Source organism: Perna viridis, chromosome 2 (genome assembly GCF_037379345.1).
Source record: "Perna viridis isolate PV_CMFRI_1.1 ecotype Kerala chromosome 2, ASM3737934v1, whole genome shotgun sequence".
In the NCBI taxonomy this organism is placed as follows: Eukaryota; Metazoa; Mollusca; class Bivalvia; order Mytilida; family Mytilidae; genus Perna; species Perna viridis.
In genome coordinates, this window is record NC_142446.1 from 37052600 (window position 1) to 37071220 (window position 18621).

General features: G+C 32.4%; 1 protein-coding gene across 2 annotated transcripts in view; it reads left to right on the forward strand.

Moving 5' to 3' along the window:
- LOC148624884 (uncharacterized) overlaps positions 1-18224 on the forward strand; it is a 31164-nt gene extending 12940 nt beyond the window's left edge. Inside the window, exons 1-2 of one of the 2 annotated variants that reach the window (XM_088567972.1) lie at positions 4837-5017; positions 14602-18224. In XM_088567972.1, coding sequence (XP_088424098.1) covers positions 4975-5017; positions 14602-15998 — 1440 coding nt within the window. In that variant the 5' untranslated portion in view covers positions 4837-4974 and the 3' untranslated portion in view covers positions 15999-18224. Of the gene's footprint in view, positions 1-4836; positions 5018-14601 lie in introns of those variants that run through there. The other variant, XM_088567971.1, reaches the window with a different exon arrangement.
- Positions 18225-18621: the final 397 nt, after the last annotated feature.

Genomic DNA, 18621 nt, shown 5'->3' on the forward strand with positions numbered 1-18621 from the left:
TTCTTTTATTTCATTCGCCGTCCGCGTATAGATAGAACAATAGTCTGAAAGATTTCCTCAAAACTTGTTGTTGCTAATACCAGCTGACTACGACTGATAACATGCAATTACTCTATTGCAAAATAAACATGTAAATAACATCGAGTTGACATAGTCCTGGTTTTATACATATCAACAATATTCTTTAATATTAAAACATAAATCCGAGTATCAAAGTAATTTTTATTTGACGAAAATACTGTAGAGATTTCAAAAACGCATGTTTTACATTGAGGGTCGGAATTACATGTTTAGTTGTATTGTAATAAAGTAAAAACATTAAATTTTATGGTTTCTAATTTGAATAACGATTCAGGAAAAACTAGAGATTTCTGAGACAAAATCAACAAACAACATAATCATTGTGGAATCCACATATGCAAAACACTAGCAAGCAGGCTTGGTTACTTCGATTTTCGTTTGTTCACAAGATTTGACGAAAAAAAAACTATAGACAGATAAGATATAAGAATAAGAAGATAGATTCTTCAGAATGATATCGCTCATTATGCCATTTTATTTTTGTATTCTTTCTAGTTAATTGTTGTAATTGCTTGTTATTTTTTCACATGCCTCGCTAAGTTTTCAAGTGTTGACATTTCGCTGTCGCTCAACCTTGTGCTGTTTTAAGTAGCTGTCAGTCTTCTTGTTGTTTCCCTTTGTTTTAATATGCTAGAAATAATGTAAACTTTAACAATACTACAAAGGACAAAGCCATAACAATACTAGCATTTATCTTCATCGTCATCTTTGTGGTATAATCATGCTCCAATAACGTTTTGCATTTCGGTTTCATTTTTTACTTTTAAACTAAATTTCAAAGATTTTGAACCAATCAATCGTACAGGAATTTCATTTAAGAATTGAATGTTTCGTTTTTTTAATGTTTCGTCGGCGTGTATAAGCGTTGACCGTAGCACAGCGCGCTTCATGTCCAAAATGTGCGATCAGTCAACACTTTTACACGCCTATGAACCATCAGAAATGTAACATTCTATTCTTATGAGTACATGTTTCTTTCATGTTTTTCTTTTTATTTTAAATGTACATAGAGAGTAGACAATACGCAGTGATCAAGTAGTCCACTGAAGTGATGGTCTGGCCGATACAAATAGCTCGAAGGTGTATTTCATCGATTGATGAAACATTCTTTATCACCACAAGCCGATTATCCAATGCTATTAGCGAATTTTAATGATATGCACAGTAATTATTGAAGGAAACGGTACATGATTGGCATTATAAGCTATGCTTTTCTTATTTTTCAAGTGTACCTATATAAATCTGATACACTTATGTCAAAGGCTGGCTTTTTTTTTTATAATTGTCATACAGGTAACTATATTTTTTATTCATGTCTCAGTTAAACTTTGTTTACACTTTTTTTATTTTATGAAATATAACAATAGTAAAAAATAAATTTTAATAATATCTCCATGAGTTAAATATAGATACCGGAAGTTGAAAGTAAATGACAATAAACAAGTGTTGTAATTGTGCACATTTTAAAATATATCACCACTGCAAAACTTTTTTAAAGGAAGTAGATAATCAACAATAAAAAGTATATATTAAAGTTTCATACCAATTGTAACAGTTCACATTAGAAATCCAGGGACGTATAATGAAATCGAATGCATTCTTTTTTGTTTCTTTGATACTCTGCTTTTCTTGTTATCTCTTGATTTTGTTGGAATGTCAAAGCGACTACACAGCGGCCACGCCCAGTATGCGTTAGTGATATCACAGGCTGTCTGGCAATATAAGGAAGTTTATATTATTGACATAATTGCATTTTTACTGGAAATGTATCTGCTTTCTATTTTGTTATGTATATAACACCGCTAGTATAACGTCTAATGAAGGGTTATAACAAATGTACCGAACTGACAAGTTCTAGACAATAGTAAAAAGGAATAGCCAAACATAAAAGTCGTTTAACAAATGGCAATATGAGGGTAAAAACCGGAAAATTGGTAACCATCGCAATGGTACTAATCTTATTTAAAAATTCTTGAACGTAGTGGACAAATTACAAGAGTTAGTTTTAATTAGACTGCAATTTTCCTGACTTGGCACAAGCATTTTCGATTGAAATGGTTGGTTAAACCAGGTTTTATAGCGCGCTAAACCTCCCGCTTCCATTATGGTTCATTATTTCTTGTTTATTTCAACACGGGCAGTATGAAATAGCGACCGTTCATAATTGTTAAAATCATTAGCCAAAAGTTATATCTTAGACGTAATGTAAGAATTTTAAACGTATATCTTAAGCTCCTCGATACTTTGTTACTAACATACCAACCTATTATCAATACAACAAATTTCGATGTTGTACCCATATGTTTTGGGCTAAGCTTCATCGGCAGCATTAGACAAAGCTATATTATGAATTGTATAAAAAAGACCTCAAAACTAAAATAGTTTAAAAAAATAGTTTATGCAGTACAATGCAGAATATTACAGAGGGAGAGAAAATTCCGATCATGATTATAAAGTCAATTTACGGGAATTGTCTTTTTGAAAGTACCTCATATTTATCATCAGTTTGTTTTCGAAGGTTGATTGAGTTTTATTAACTCTATCAATTTGTTCCCTAGTGTTATTATAGTATTTATAAATTGATACTGATTTGTTTTTGTTTGTTTTATATTGTTTGGATTTTTTTCTGTATATTTTGGCTCAACTAACTTCAAGTTAATAGAAGTGTAGTATGACCTAATTTCTGTTGCTAGTCATCAATGAATGCCTGAATACTAGTAGTCTGAATTCATTGGTCAAACAAATTTTGTAGTGACATTACCAGCTGACTATGGCTAATGGTAAATGGTGAAAGATAAAAGAATGTAATCTAGGGACAAAGACCAGACGTGGAAAACAGACAAACACAACAAAGAACATAAAATAAATAAAATAATACATAGAAAGTAACACGAGTTTAAATGAGCAACACCATTTCTGGGCTATTTGCTTTATTGTGAGTCTCCTGTAAAATGTTATAAATATGCTTGTCTTCAATTATCTTCCTAAGCGCTATAAAACTTAAATGGGCAAGAACATCTATAATTAAGTATTCATCTTTTCAATTCCTCCCAGCAGTGAATTTATAGAGTCCAGAAATTAGGAGTGCGAAATCATTTTAATATAATATTATATACTGATATGTTAATACTACATTGACAACTCATCAGTGTTTAGCAAAAAAATATATTGACTTCGATGGTCTTAATAGAATAATTCGCCATTGTTGGATATCAAACTCTTGAAAATTAAAACACATGGTATGGGTAATGGGTCAACTTTTGTGTTTGAACAAGATACAAAGTATTTTAAAATATGAATAATAAATGAAAGTAATGTTCCCATGCATTCTAACAGTTATGAATTTTGAGCACTCTTCTTGACCCTTTAGCTCAGAAAAAACATATCATTTCTTGATACATTCAAATGTAATTCTACAAAAACAAAAGCAATAAATGAATAAACAAATTTTCGACCATCATTGATTGATTGATTGTTGGGGTTTAACGTCCGAGTAGCACTATTTCAGATTTCGACCATCATACGTTTGTTCATACTATATATGTCTCTCAACACAACTTAAAAAACGTATTTGCGAGGATGACTCTCAAGTAGTCTGATGAAATTTATTTTGGAAATAATCACTTTTGGTGCCAGTTAAAAAAAGCAGTATGCAAATAGTCAATTTTAGATCACAATTTAAAAAAAGTAGTGGTTAATCTGATTCTAATGTGACCACTAACATTATAAAGTCGTATTAATGGGTAACTATGGTAAAACATTTAATTTCATTATCCTTTCGAACCTCAAATGTAAGGCTATAATACTGTAGTAGGAAACTAATTGTAAAATGTCAAATGACAACTAATACATTTACTAAATTACTGAATTAATAAATTCAAAAATACCAAATTGAATTCTAAAAATAATTTTGTCTTGAAATGAAACTGCATTTTTATAGAAATAACGATGTTCATACAATATGGATTTGTTCAATGCGTTTAAGTATAATTCTACCTAAGATTAGAGAACACGTGCTTCGTGCATATAAGTTACTCCTTTAAATACAAATAACAGATAAGCGTCATTTTCTGTGTTTATAGAATATTTACAACAGAATTTATTTTTAAAAACTAAGTATTTTTGCTAAAATGTTTACCATAATGCCAAACAAAACGATATTTTATAAAACATTTTAAGACAAACGAACAGTAAATATAAATACAGCATAACAACAATAAATTCACATTTTGTATTAGATATCAACAACAATGCCAAACAGTTTAATAGTCTTCTAGAAACTTTGTAATTTGAAATGCCGTTGTCCTTACTTTTATTTTTTGTTTTATTATATGCTTGCATTCATTCTTTGTCCGCACGTTTAAAAAGTCTTAGAATTCTTCGGCCCTCAAAATGGTTATTCATTCTTTCCAATTAATTATCCTATAAATAAGAATACCTCACTTTTTCAAGCATTCACGTAATCTTTACTAGTATATTTAAGATATTGCAGTTCAGTTTCAGATATTGTAGCTGGATTCTCAAGAACCATTCTTTACCTAGTTCCATTCTCTTTATGCCGTTAATATTCAGAAACAGATAAATTTCATTTTTTTAAATCTAAATCAATATTGACAGAACATTCTGTCATACGGTCTGATGATTCTGCAAATAATCTAATTGCTGGAACAAATGCTATATATGCAAGATGCCAATTGATTATCATTCATATGGTCTACAATACCACTCTATTTATAACTGTAAATCTTTGACATTTGAAATTTTCCATTTGAACACAAGATTTTTGCTATGTTAAACGCCTGATAACAAGCCAATGCTAAGGGACAATGAATATAACAATTAATTTGTCCAGCAAATGACTTGAAGTATATTTCTGATTCCGTGTTTGATGTTATGATATCGTCACTAATGGAATTTCTAACGCAAAGTCAAGCAGGTAAATATTTTTTATCAATTTTATTGTTTTGCCCTTTACAGAGAGTAACATTAAAGCTGCACGTGGTAACTCTTGAAATTCTCATGGTATAGTCTAAAGTATGCCGTTATTGTAATAAAGCTATACAAGTCTATAAACTGGAGTTAATAGTCAACTTTAGATCATATTTTGTCTACCGAAATGTGCAGTAGAACAAGCACAATATTCGAAACCCCTAAAACACCGATGCAGCATTTCTTGTGTTAAAATAAAGCTACACCAATGTAGCTCCATACATATCTTGGTAGAACGCACCGATACTGGATTTTACTTCCTGTTTCGATATCTTAAGCTTTTGGTACTTCTTTTATAAATTTTTTTAATCTTAAATTGTCTACGTATTTGGTTTTACTACTTCAATACTGCTGATGAGATGTTACTCCTTGAAATACGCGCACAGCATACTGAAATTGACATTATTGTCGCGATTGTTTTTTTTTTAATTCAGTTGATTTTTATCCGACTTGGGATACTCAACTTTAATCACAACAGACTTCATAAAGTATTCTATGAACTGTGACTATAGTATTTATACAGCAAATGTTATTTTTTCACATCGTCAATATGGTTAATATATATTTTCACTTCAGGCTTGCGAGCATTTCGTCTGTTCCTGCTTTCTGGCAGTGTTTTAACTGCTTAATATGTATTGGATTATTGTAATTACAAAATATACGTATCCATGAAGTCGTAGTCATTGTTCATATGGGGCATTGGTTTATTAATTTTCTGACAACATGTTTTTTTTTCACGTTCCTCCTAGGAATCTTAAGCAACTCGAGCTAGATTCTGATTGTTTCAGTGGCTGGCCCAATCAACAATTTCTTATCAAATTCCCATTCCAGTGTGTTTCCAATCATTACTATACATTATGTGTTTTTGGTGTGTTTGTAATCCAGATTATCTATAATCAGGAAGATGTAAACGTTGTTCCATAGGTGGTTTAAATAAATTGTTAGTTCAAAAATGGTTCAAGTTATATAATTTATGGTTTGTATTTAAAGCCTACAAAATCGTTTCTTCTTTTCCGAATTTCACAAGTTAAAAACAATATAAAAAGAAACATATTTCCATTTCCGATTTTAAATATTATAATTTACATGGCATATTCGGTAAATAATCTTTAAACACTCATTTTAATAATTGTTTCTGAACTGTTATCAAGACATTTCAATCCTACCAATTGACAATTAGACTGAACTACTGAACTGTCCTGTACAAGCTGCCTATTATCGTTATGTATAACATGTCAACATATCGATACGGAATTGATTCAGAAACCTTTGACATTTTATATATCAATTTGGATAAAACCCGTAGCGAAACAATTGTCCTACACATACTTATTGCTGGGCAACAGCTAATACAATACACTAATTTGTTTTGCAAATGATTTAAATCATTTGCATAATTTCGTATTTGTTGCCTATGTACACAAAACAATGGAATTTCTCTTCTTTAACCAAAAAGGTAAATATCACTTCACATCTTTTTTCAACAATATGTAATGTCTTTCTATTAAGATAACAATATTGTCCAGTAACCGCTGATTTACAGATTTTGTATCTGCAAATGCAAGAAACAGTTTCGATTTTCTGGTTTTTACCCTGATAATGCAATTTGTTATACGGACTTTCCTTCTTGATTATTCCTTTTGCTACTTTCTTGATTTTATCAGTTCGGTAGTTTTGATATTACCCTTCATTCTTTACATATTAGATTTAGGTGAAATATACTTTGTCATATACAAGCTTACAAGCCCTCCTTCGTATGATTTTAATCTGGACATCGGATTAAAACTTGTACATACTAAAAAATTACTTTTTAAATGGCGCATTAGGAACGAACTCGATGTGGGTTTTAATCTGTGCAGATGGCCTCTCGCTCTTAAAAACGATTAAACATTTTCAGGTAAAACAATGGTATTGAAAAGCTTAACTTCAATAAAGGCTATAACAATATAAAGATTAAAATACAACTATTCTATGTACTGGGAATCTGCAAAACTTCGCAAAGTAGAACATAGATATATGGGATCAAATGATACAGTTCGTCAACGTAAAGTTGTGCAATGTTAAACTTTGTTCAAAGAGTTTTTGTTGCTACAATAGTTTAAAATGATATTTTCTGTAAATATTTTTCTTGGCTATTATGTGTTAACAGTTTTAAGTCGAAACATTATGTTTTAACAAATTTCTTAAAATTAAAAGCTGCATCAAACTTAATGTTGCAAAGCAGTAAAATTCAATATGTTTGTTTTTCTTCTTTTCTGGTAGTGGTTAAAGGAAATCAGAAAGGATTATGCCGGGTGGTCTTACACAAATTGTTTTATCTTGGTTTCAAATACAAATAAAATCTTTCCGTTCTATGTGCATTTGAGAATATTTACGGGGAAGGGTGGGGGGTCGATATACTTTGATTATTTGGTCATTTTAGTGAGCACTAGATTACAAGATTAGTGATCATTAGACTAGATATTTTATTACTATTTGATTATCTACGACTGTTTGATTACTAAACTACATAAATAGACTTAGAATTACAAAAGTATATACTAAACGAATACGTTGTTATATAAGCAAGCAAGAGGTGACCTTGAATCAGCATTGCTGGATGAAAAATAAAGGACCATTGGAATACTTTTTAAATTATTAAAACCAATATTGTATGTGTTATTAAAAATTCAGAATAATGGGAAATACAGCTTCACACCAAACACAACCAAAATCTTTTATATATAACAAGCTGCTTCCCATTAATAATTACTTACTTATCGTCTTCGCGCCTGGTGTCGCATAAGGCTGTAACCAGGGAACTCCAGTTTTCTCGGTTTTTGGCAATGCTCTCCATTTCACCCCAGGTCTTTTACATGTCTTTGAACTCTGATGTCATAGTTCGCCTCCATGTTTCTCTTGGTCGTCCTTTGCTTCGTTTGACATCTGACGGTGTCCATTTGGCAGCTACTCTGCTGATATTGTCTGCCTCTCTTCTGTTGACATGGCCAAACCACCTTAATCGTCTATATTTTATCTGGACCATGATGTCAGTTTAAACAGTCTTTTCATACGATGCCAGGTTGGTGATCTTTTGGCTGGCTGTCTGTGTTATTCACCAGCATTCAGACCCATACAGAAGGACTGATATGACATTGCTGTTGTATAATTTGGTTTTTGTCCTCAGACTGATGTTGTTATTCTTCCATATTCTGTTTACTTGGTGAAATGCGACATTTGTCTTTTGAAGTCTGTTGGCAATATCCTTTGATGTTGCTTTGCTTTTACTTAATGTAATAAATATGCGAAATCTTCGACTTCTTCAAGTGGTTTATTGTCTAACCTGATTTCTGTTGGGGAAGGAACAAATTGCATGGTTTTTGTCTTTCTTTTATTGATGTTCAATCCAACCTTTTTTGCGTACTTTGATAGGTCTTCAGTTTTTCTCTGCAGATGTTCGATATTGGTGGATAGCAGAACTATATCATCTGCAAACTCGAGATCTTAAAGTCCATCTTATGCCCCTTTGCCGATTCCCAACAGTTTTTCTCATCACCCAATCTATTGCTACAAGGAATAACATAGGTGACATGATGCACCCTTGTCTGACTCCACTTGTGATGTTAAACCATTCACTAAGCTTGTTGTCATCTATAATGCTGCATGAAAAGTTGTTATGGAATGATTAAAGTATTCGAACGAGTTTATCTGGGCATCCATAGGCTGAAAGTATTTTCCTGGGGCTCTCACGATGTACACTGTCAAATGTCTTGTAAAAGTCTATAAAGTTTAGATGTAATTTACTATTCTACTCTATGCACTGCTCCATTATATTTTGCAGAGTAAAGATGTGATCAATGCAACCAACACCTGATTTGAATCCTGTCTGTTGTTTTCCGAGTTTATTCTCAATGGCTTCACTAACTCGCATGCAGATGATCTTGCAAAAGACTTTGGGACTGAAAGAAGCGTTATACCGCGCCAGTTTGAACAGTACATCCTTTTTCGGTAACGACTATCAGTCCTTTGCACCAATCAGTTCGGAGTATCTCAGATTCCCATATTTCTGAAAACAACATGTGTAGCTGATCTGTAGCTAGCTTAATATCTGCTTTGAAAAGTTCACAATTTAAGTTGTCAATTCCAGGTGCTTTGTTGTTTTTCAGTTTTAGTGTGGCTTTCATGATTTAGTCTTTTGTTGGTGGTTCGAGATGTATGTTCATTATTTCTCCAAAGTTTTCGTTAAACGTGGGTGTTTCTGTTGGGTCAGGACGATTTAAGACTTCTTTAAAATGTTCTGCCCATCTCATAAGTTTTAAACTTTCTATGGTGATGTTGTTTCTATTTTTATCTTTTACTGGGTTGTTACTGTTGAAAAGTGCTCCAGTGAGTTCTCTGGTAATTCTATATCCTCTTTGGGCTGCTGTCTCTGCCTCAGTGCTTTTTTGTACTGTCTATGAATGATCCTTTGTCTTGTCCTAATTTACGTTTTGTATCTTTATTTATTTCAGAGTATTCTCTACTGTACTTTTCCAAGAGACGTTCTGACCGGGCATTTGCCTTTTTTCTTTAATTTCTCTTCTTTTGTCAATGAGGGTCCAGGTGTCAACATTTATCCAGTTTTTATCCTGCTTTTTAGCCGTTCCGAGTACTGTGCTGCTGACATCGATATATACATCCTTTATGTTTCTCTAGATATTTCCACATTGATGTAGTTCAGTCCCCTCACCTATATCTTCTAGTACTTAAAATTTGTTCTTCAGTAAGGTGGTAAATGTCTTGTTAACAGATGGGTCTTTTACTTCATTTGTATTGTACCTTGGCTTAGTTTGATCTGATGTTTTCTTTGCTTGGAGATGAAGTTTGATCTTGGCAAAAAGTAGATGGTGATCACTGCCAAAATCTGCACCACGTTTCACGAACATTTTCTAGTGAATATTTCCAGCGTCCATTGGTGATAATATGGTCAATTTAATTCTGATCTTTTCCATTTGGTGAGGTCCATGTTTTCTAGTGGATGTCTTTGTGAGGAAAGATGGTTCCACCTATCACTAAGTTGTTTAATCCACAAAAATCTGCCGAACTTCTCCATTTTCGTTCATCACTCCACATCCATGTTTGCCCATAGTTTGTTCTCTATCTTCGTTACAGTCTCCAATCTCCTATTACAGTATTAAGAGATATAGTCAAGATATTCCTTGCCCAGAACGTAATCTTTCATGGGGAGCTACCTCTTTTAAGATGCTTGGCATTAGTTTTTGATTTAGATCTTGATCATATTAGTTAATTGAATGTCAATGAAAAGTTGATTAAGATAAAGAGTATGATCAATATATAGTCAAAAAGGAATCTCACTGTTATAGGAAAAATATTAGTAGTGAAAACATTGACATTACCTATTCTGAACCATCTATTTCTTACTTTACCAAATCCTAGTAAAAATATGATTTGTAAAAAGTAGTATATTTTTACATATATTTGGAACTCACCAACTGGTAGAATAAAAAGGGAAAGTATACAAAAAGATTTTAAGGAAGGTGGACTTAAAATGATTAATATTACTTGCTTTTTGACATCATTTAAGTCAACATGGATAAGGAAGATTTTTAAATCTGAAAGTAAGTGGGCTAGCATACTTTTTTTTCAAAACTATATAAATAAGTATTGATGAAATGTGGAAATGGATATGCTATGTCTATTAATTGTACAAACAAATTTTGGAATGATGTTTTCAAAGCATGGAATGATGTTGTAGAAAAAGAAAAGAATTACAATTCAAAATATTTTTATACTAGCCCAATATGATAGAATAATGATGTCACTGTGAGGACAAAACTTGTCTTTTATAAGAAATGGTTTGAAAAAGGAATATATTTTGTATATGACATCTTGAATGAAAATAGAAATTTCCTTTCAGACATGGAAATGCAAGATAAGTTTAATATACACATTGACATTATAGCACTGTGTCTGCCTTAAATAAGGCAAGAAGAAAATTTAAATCTGATGATATTGTTGTATCATATCCTTTTTGTTCCATCTTTTTGTACACTAATTTTAAGAGTACAAAGGGAACTCAAGAAATGTATTATATGTATTCGGTTCTAGTTAAAAATGATTTGACTCCAAACGGCCAAAAGAAATGGGAGAACATTTTAAATATTGAAGAATTAGAATGGAAATATTATTTTAAGTTGCCATTTTTGATAACAAAAAATACCAAACTACAGTGGTTACAATATCGCATTAATCACTATATCTTAACTACCAATACATTCTTAAATAAAATTGGAGTAGTAGATTGTCCAAACTGTACCTTCTGTGAAGAAGAACCAGAAACAATAGTACATTTATTATGGAATTTGTTACACGACATGGATACATAGTTACTATCAAATAATATAAGCATACCTCTTTAGAAAAAGATATTTTTATTTGGAAACATTACATGCAGAGTTAATAATGGTGTATATAATCTGGTACTACTGAAGATTAAACAATACATATATAATGCTAGGTGTTTTAAGAAACAACTTTTATTGCAAGTAGTAAAACCTATTATAAAGGACTTGTATAACACAGAGAAGTCAATTGCCAGATTATATAAATAACAAGATAAATTTTGTAATAAATGGCAAGCTTTCACTGTTATCATGTGAATATGTATTAGTAGAACACAAATTTATCATGTAATGAAACTAGATAGAACTCAGTAATGTTGATGTACATGTAGGACAATACCCCTCCACTTTTTATTATTATTATTATTATTTTTTGTCAAACTTTATTTTCTTTAAATTTTATATGTATGGCAGCACTCTTGGTTACACTGAAAATTACTGAAAATTAATTTAAAGTGCACACACGTATGTATATTGTTATCGAGTTCTATCATGATGGTTGTTGTATATTGCAATATTGTAAACCGTTTCTTTTCTTTTTTCTTTTTATTTTATTTTATTTTATTTTTTTTTTTTTTTTTGGGGGGGGTATTATGAAATAGTATATATCAAATCAGGTAGAATATATTTGTTTGTATATCATAATAGAAATATTGTACATTCCTGCATATAACATGTAACCATGTGCAGATTATCTTAAAAAAATATAAATTATAAAAAGATCTCCTATTATAAGTAGAATATCATGTACTGTGGTTTTATCTATTTCTTTTTTGCATTTGTTCATAGAAAATGTCTTTTAATTCGTATTATGTATCATTTTTCGGTGCATAGCATGATATAGTTGTTTTGGTGTATCTTCCATTAAATCGAGCAGTGATAATTCTTTCCGAGATAGGATTCTATTTAATTAGGCTTTTCTTTGCTGTAGGTGTCATGATGATAGCAACGCCCTCTCTGTGCTGGTTGTCATTCCTTCCAGAATAAATCATGGTATTTTTTGAGCTGGTGGTAATTGCTCCCGTCCATCCACTTTCACTAACCCCTAAGATTATATCTCTTCATTTCTCTTTCCACTTGAGCTGCTTTTCCTGCCTCATACATGCTACGCACATTCCATGTCCCAATGTAATGTGCGTAGCTTTGGGTGCAATAATGATGGTCTATTCGTGTTGTTAGCAGTCATGCTTCCATTTGTGAAATGGTGATCATCGGTATTGTCCCTGTTTTGAGTATTTCCCTGAATTACAGTTTCCGTAACTGACTTTTTTTTACAGGATAGAGTAGTTTACACTATGCCAAACCATCACTCCATTGGACCGGGTTTATTCTCTGGATTTGACCTTCCCATAGATGATTGCAATTCCCATTGCTGACAAGCTGCATGTGCCTGGATTTTCTGTTTGGATTTACTTCCATAGGCTTTGGCTCTCCCGGGCCACCCACAAGGCAGTGGGACTTTTTAACTCATAGTTGGGCCAGGTTGATGAGTGCTAGGGCATATCCACATACCGGTAGGCCTATGTACTGCATCTCTGGGGTCCTTGCTGCAATGAGATCCCCTCGAAATTCAGCCTGAGATACAAGACCTCAGTTGACGTGCATTGCCACGGGAAGGCATTTGAAGGAGCCTTGGTAGTGTAAAGGCTTTGTACTTGCAAGGAAAGATTTACACGCTCGACTTCCCTTTTCACCTACAAGTAAGCTCGACAGCGGGAACCGTAGATCTACAATTTTGATCCCAGTCGCACTAGACGCATTTCACTACCCTGTGGTGTAATACCACTAATATACTTCCCATTAATGCATCCAGCTAATTCAGTGAAATCCATGCTATAGTCACGTTTATTTATTTGCAAGTACAGAACCTAAATTCTTACTTGGCAGTGTTGTATCTAGAAAAACAATTGTTTTGAAAATATAGACTTTAACGACATTTTTTTTTATAAATAAATGACATCAAGTTACATATTTTAAAACTGGCATTTCCATTTCAATCGTACAGTCAAAGACGCTGCAGTTTTCTGTATGATTGTGTTACATTTGTAATAAATGACTGGTACTAGACTTATATAGCATAGGCTTGATTATATATTCTGATTATCCGTGCTCGGTTACGCAATTTCATCAAGGAAGAGTGGAATAAAAAGCTCTATCTCCATAATCTTTGGCACATTTCTTATAATAAACAAATATATTTGCTCTCCACATTGATAGACATCTTAGTGAATATTTCTTGTAAAGCAATTTATGCATAATACTGCGTCTATGTTCAAAATTTTGATGTTGGTCTTATTAAGTCATATGGCTTTTTATACATGTACGACGTATCAAACTGTTTCTTCATTTCATTCAGATTTATGGTACATCAAGTCAGAGATGATAATGTTTATTGAACCACAATATTATAAAATTTACATCTCTCACGTTTTCATCATTCAGTGGGTTTTCCTATTCTGTGTGTATTCCTGTTTCCTTATTATGGTCTTTGTTCGTTGAAACAAATAAAATTTTATTTTATGTATATTTTTATGATTCTTCATGCCGTATAGAGAATATGATTTCAAAACAAAATTTGTTCCTATCAAATTCCAAATTTGTTTGAGGGGGTCAGCTATTTCTATGCATATAGAGCCTTTAAAAGTTAATTCTAAAAGATTTTAAAAAAAATAATTTTCTGAATGTATTGCAATATACCCCCTGATGAGATAAGTCAGAAAGTTAATGGGAAACTCTAATATGAAAAAGGATCAAATTAATGTGCATCCTTGTTAGTAACGCAAGATCTCAATTAGCTTCATGGTATCTATGCCTCTAATTGCAGATTTCCATTTGCATGACTAAAAGGGGAAGTAACTGCAATATGTGTGATAAACAATGACCTTTTCCTGACTACGTTCTAATTAAAATTTAACGACCACTTATGGTGAATACAAGCGAACAAAACTTGCTTTTCATGCAAAAAGAACAAAAGAACGGGTCACCAAAAGTTAATGGACATTTTCTACATATAATTCGTTAAGAACTGTGCCAAAATGGAAAGAAGCATGTAGCAAGTAAACTTGCAATAAATATTTATTTGAGATCCTGTCTACAGCCTAAAAGCTTTAATCCCACATATAATAGATTTCTAATGTGATTTTCTTTTCAGATGATCGACAAGAAGTGGATGTAAATGACGACAGTAAAACGAAAGATGATGCATATGGTAAACTGGTCACGTGGATTATTGACATGGCGGAAAATGACTGCACCAAAAATGATATTATGGAGGACTTTCTTGATGGTGAGCCAACTCTACGCAATACGGGAGCCGAATCGGACACATCAAGATCACCAAATCTGTCGAGTCAGCAAGCCTCTCTCGACTCTGTTGGGAGTTTATCATCATTCAAATCTTCTCTAAGTCATGATTCAAGGTCAATATGTACTATTCCAGAAACAAAATATTTGAGTCGTGCGCAGTCAGAAGATTATGATTCTGTAAGACCTAAGACCAAAGGTGTACTGCTGAAACAGTTTTCTGTTGCATGTGATTCAAGAACGGCACCCAAAGCGTTGAATAGAGATAAGTCGTTTGATTTCAGTAGACCCAAAGACTTAAATAAATCTCTAGATATTCATAAATCTTGTGATATGAGCAAATCTCTAAAGTCATTGAAATCAGCAGCCGATATTAAAGACATAGAACCAAATCTTAAAGAAAAAGAAACAGCGCTTCTAAAAGCACGATATCAAAACATAATTTCCAAAAAGAATGAACAAAATACTCTCGTTAAGCAGAGTTCGGAACCTGAATCTTACAGAAATAAAGTTCAATCAAAACAAAAACTTACACAGGCTACAAAGTCCTTTGACAATTTCCTAGACGTTCCAAAACCGTATGTTCCTCCATTTCACTATAATAGACAATCAAGCGATGAAAGCACCTCTAGTCGGAAGCTAGAATCTCCGACGTCTTCGAAGTCTTTCGAAAGCGACCATTCTTCTCGTAGTTTAAGTCCTAGGACTAGAAATACAAGAACTATAAGTGAAGAAGGTTTCCGAAAGAAGGAGAAGTATCGAATGAGCTTAAGACACAAACCAGTAAAATCTTTCGACACTTTTATTGATGAAAGTGCGAAATCTTTGAAAAGCTCAGCAAGCAGACAGACAGCAATTAGCGTAGAAGACGAAGATGGTGTAATAATTGAAAATATCACTCAAGAAGAAATGATTCCCTTGAGACCCATATCTGTTGAAAGCGATAATTTAGAAAAAATTGACATAAGTTTTGAGTCAGGTAAAAATCAATCTCACAAACGTGGACCTTTAGGAATATTGAGTCGGAGTGTTGGAAACATAAAAGAAAAGACCTCGAAATTGCGAACATTAGTTAGGAGGAAAAGTAACAGTCTGATGACAATAAAGTCATCGGAAAACAATGAAAACAACGCAAAAGCAATTAAAGCTGTATCGAATGAAGATGTCATCCTTAATGACCAACTTTTAGATGGGAATATTAAAGATATTCTGTTCGCAATCGATACATTATGGCCAACAAAGTAGTGGTATCAATTAAAAAAAACTTGCCTTGTATCAAATTGCTTGTAAATGTTCGCAAGTACCATGGGAGATGTGTTTCAATATCAAATAAGGGTGGTAGGAACGGTGCTTTAAAAGGTCATGGTGATATAGGAATGACATATCTTTAACTTTCTTGCTACTTGAGTATGAGATGCACTTTATTTGATGAACAGTCACGTGAACAATTTTACGGATAGTTTCACTCAAGTGAGAGGTGCCCTTAATTTGACAATGTATTGTATGTTCATACAAAAGATCACGTACCATCCGGAAATTTTTGCAACTTTAATATTGCAATTGTTTATCCAATTAGAACAATATGATTGGTAATCTGCATATATACCGTAGTTGATGGAATTTTTGTTATCATCACGATAAAAACTCGTTTACACTGTTACAAGCAGAGCCATTATCAAATTGAGTATAACAACGAACTTGAAATTTCAATATATTTTTTCATGTCTCATATCACATTCATGTTTATCAATTACTGTATAGTTAGTTTGACGCAACAACTTGATGTAAACGTAATACAAACTACAATCATTTCACATATGTTTATATGTATTTGGAATCGGAGAATATAAATCTCAGCATAATATTTTATGATTTAATGATGTTCTCCCTCTAACAAATGTATTTAAGGGCTGCAAAACTGTATTCTTTTTTTTTCTTTTCTGAAGTTAGTTAGTCAATATGAGATCTTAAACTCTTGGAAAGATAGGAATAAAAGTGGCATTTGCAATACTATATGTCACCGCCACTATTTCCTTTGTTATATGCATTCATTGTAAATTCGAAAACAAACGCCTGACTCAATTCCACGGGTCATTTTTGATACCCTTTTTAAAAAAAGTTCTCCAGATGACATAGCGACGCTGTATTTGTGTTTTATACCAACAGATTGTTTTTGTAGAAACTACAATGTATTCCCGTCCAAATGAGACACGTCACCGCCTGTTGAAATAGTCTTTTCAAAGCGACTATGAAACCAATATGTAGCCCGGTTCCCTTTGTATTAATTATAATGGTATGCGTTGAAAAATATCCTGAAGAAATAAATATTCATTCAAAAGCAATTCGTTATATCAATACAAGTGAATAGGTGACATGCCCATTTCACACAGTTATTTTGGGCACCGGGTTTGTCTTTGACCTGTTACTGTCTTTGTCTCTATACTTAGGTCGAAATATTACCACTAAGTGACTCTAGTAAAACATACGGAATTTGAGAAAGAGAGTAAATCACTAACTTTCATATCTGGCCTGTCCAATTGCATGTTTTGTATAGAAATAAAGTGACGGAGGATCAGCGCCTCAAATAAAAATTTCCTAAACCGGAAAATCAGAGCATCCTAATATTTTTATATCCTACACCATAATTTAATGGGCATACTTTCCATACATGCTGACAGTTATGTTTCTAGTAGCCTCAAAAAGTTGGTGCACTCTTTTATCTTCAGTAATGCAAAGAAACTCTGTATTCAACATTGAAAAAATTCTTCCCTATTGTCAAAGGCAGAATTCAATTAAGGAAAACGGAGAATTTGTGCTATAGGTGCTTTTCCTTTAGTTTGATATAAGGTGCTTATTGGGGGGTTTGAATTTCTTTTGTTTAAAGTAATTGATACATTACTTAATATTAAAGTATGATTCGTGTAACATCTTTTCCACAGCAATGCTCGTGTCATCAGTTATAAAGCCCATTTGAATATCTATTTTGTGTTAGTTTTGATTTTCTAGTCATGAATTGGCGCCAGTTTTGCATCAGTTAGATGAGTCTGCTGAACTAGTTATAATCATCATTAGTATTTTGTTTTACTCTGCAGTACTTCGTTTTATCTGTACGCATATGGCACATAACGCATAATTATGCTTATCAATGTTATTGTTTAATTCGTTTTAATTAATTCGTCTACCTCAAATTTTGTAAAATGGTCAAATTAACTTGATTGCATTGTTTAAAATTTTATATGAACAGAAGTCAATGGTTATTTTTTTTAACTGAACCATTTTGGACTGGGGAATAGGAAAGCTTTTTTTTGAAAAAAATCTTTGCCCCTTTGCATGTATAAAGCGTTAAAAATGATATAATCCCTCATGATGTGCTTTCATTGTTCACTGTTTGCTTCTTCCTCAATAATAGTTTGTAAATTATATTACTTAACTTTATTCACATTTGTTACAAATAAACAATACAATATCTTCCATTCACATTTAATTGAAATAGGGAGAATTTCAAGTAATTGCTTTAAATGCTCAGTTCAGGATCATACATTGTTTGCTCCAATTTACTCACGGTATAACTCATGCTTCTGAAAGTACATTTGGTACCAAATGTCGAATGATTCCCACAAAGTGTTCACAATTTTATGCTGAAGAAAATTACAGCTACTTATGACAATTCAGGCGTAGAAATTTTAAATGACAGCAACACACGCAAATCCATTATCTCATAATGTTCTTTAAAGTAAGAAAACAAGAAAAATTGCATAATTTTGTGTCTATTTATAATGTGAAGAATTCATGCAAAAAAAACTAGCATATCGTATTAGTCACACTAGCATTAGTAATATAACGTGACATTGCAGCTTCAAGTACACGT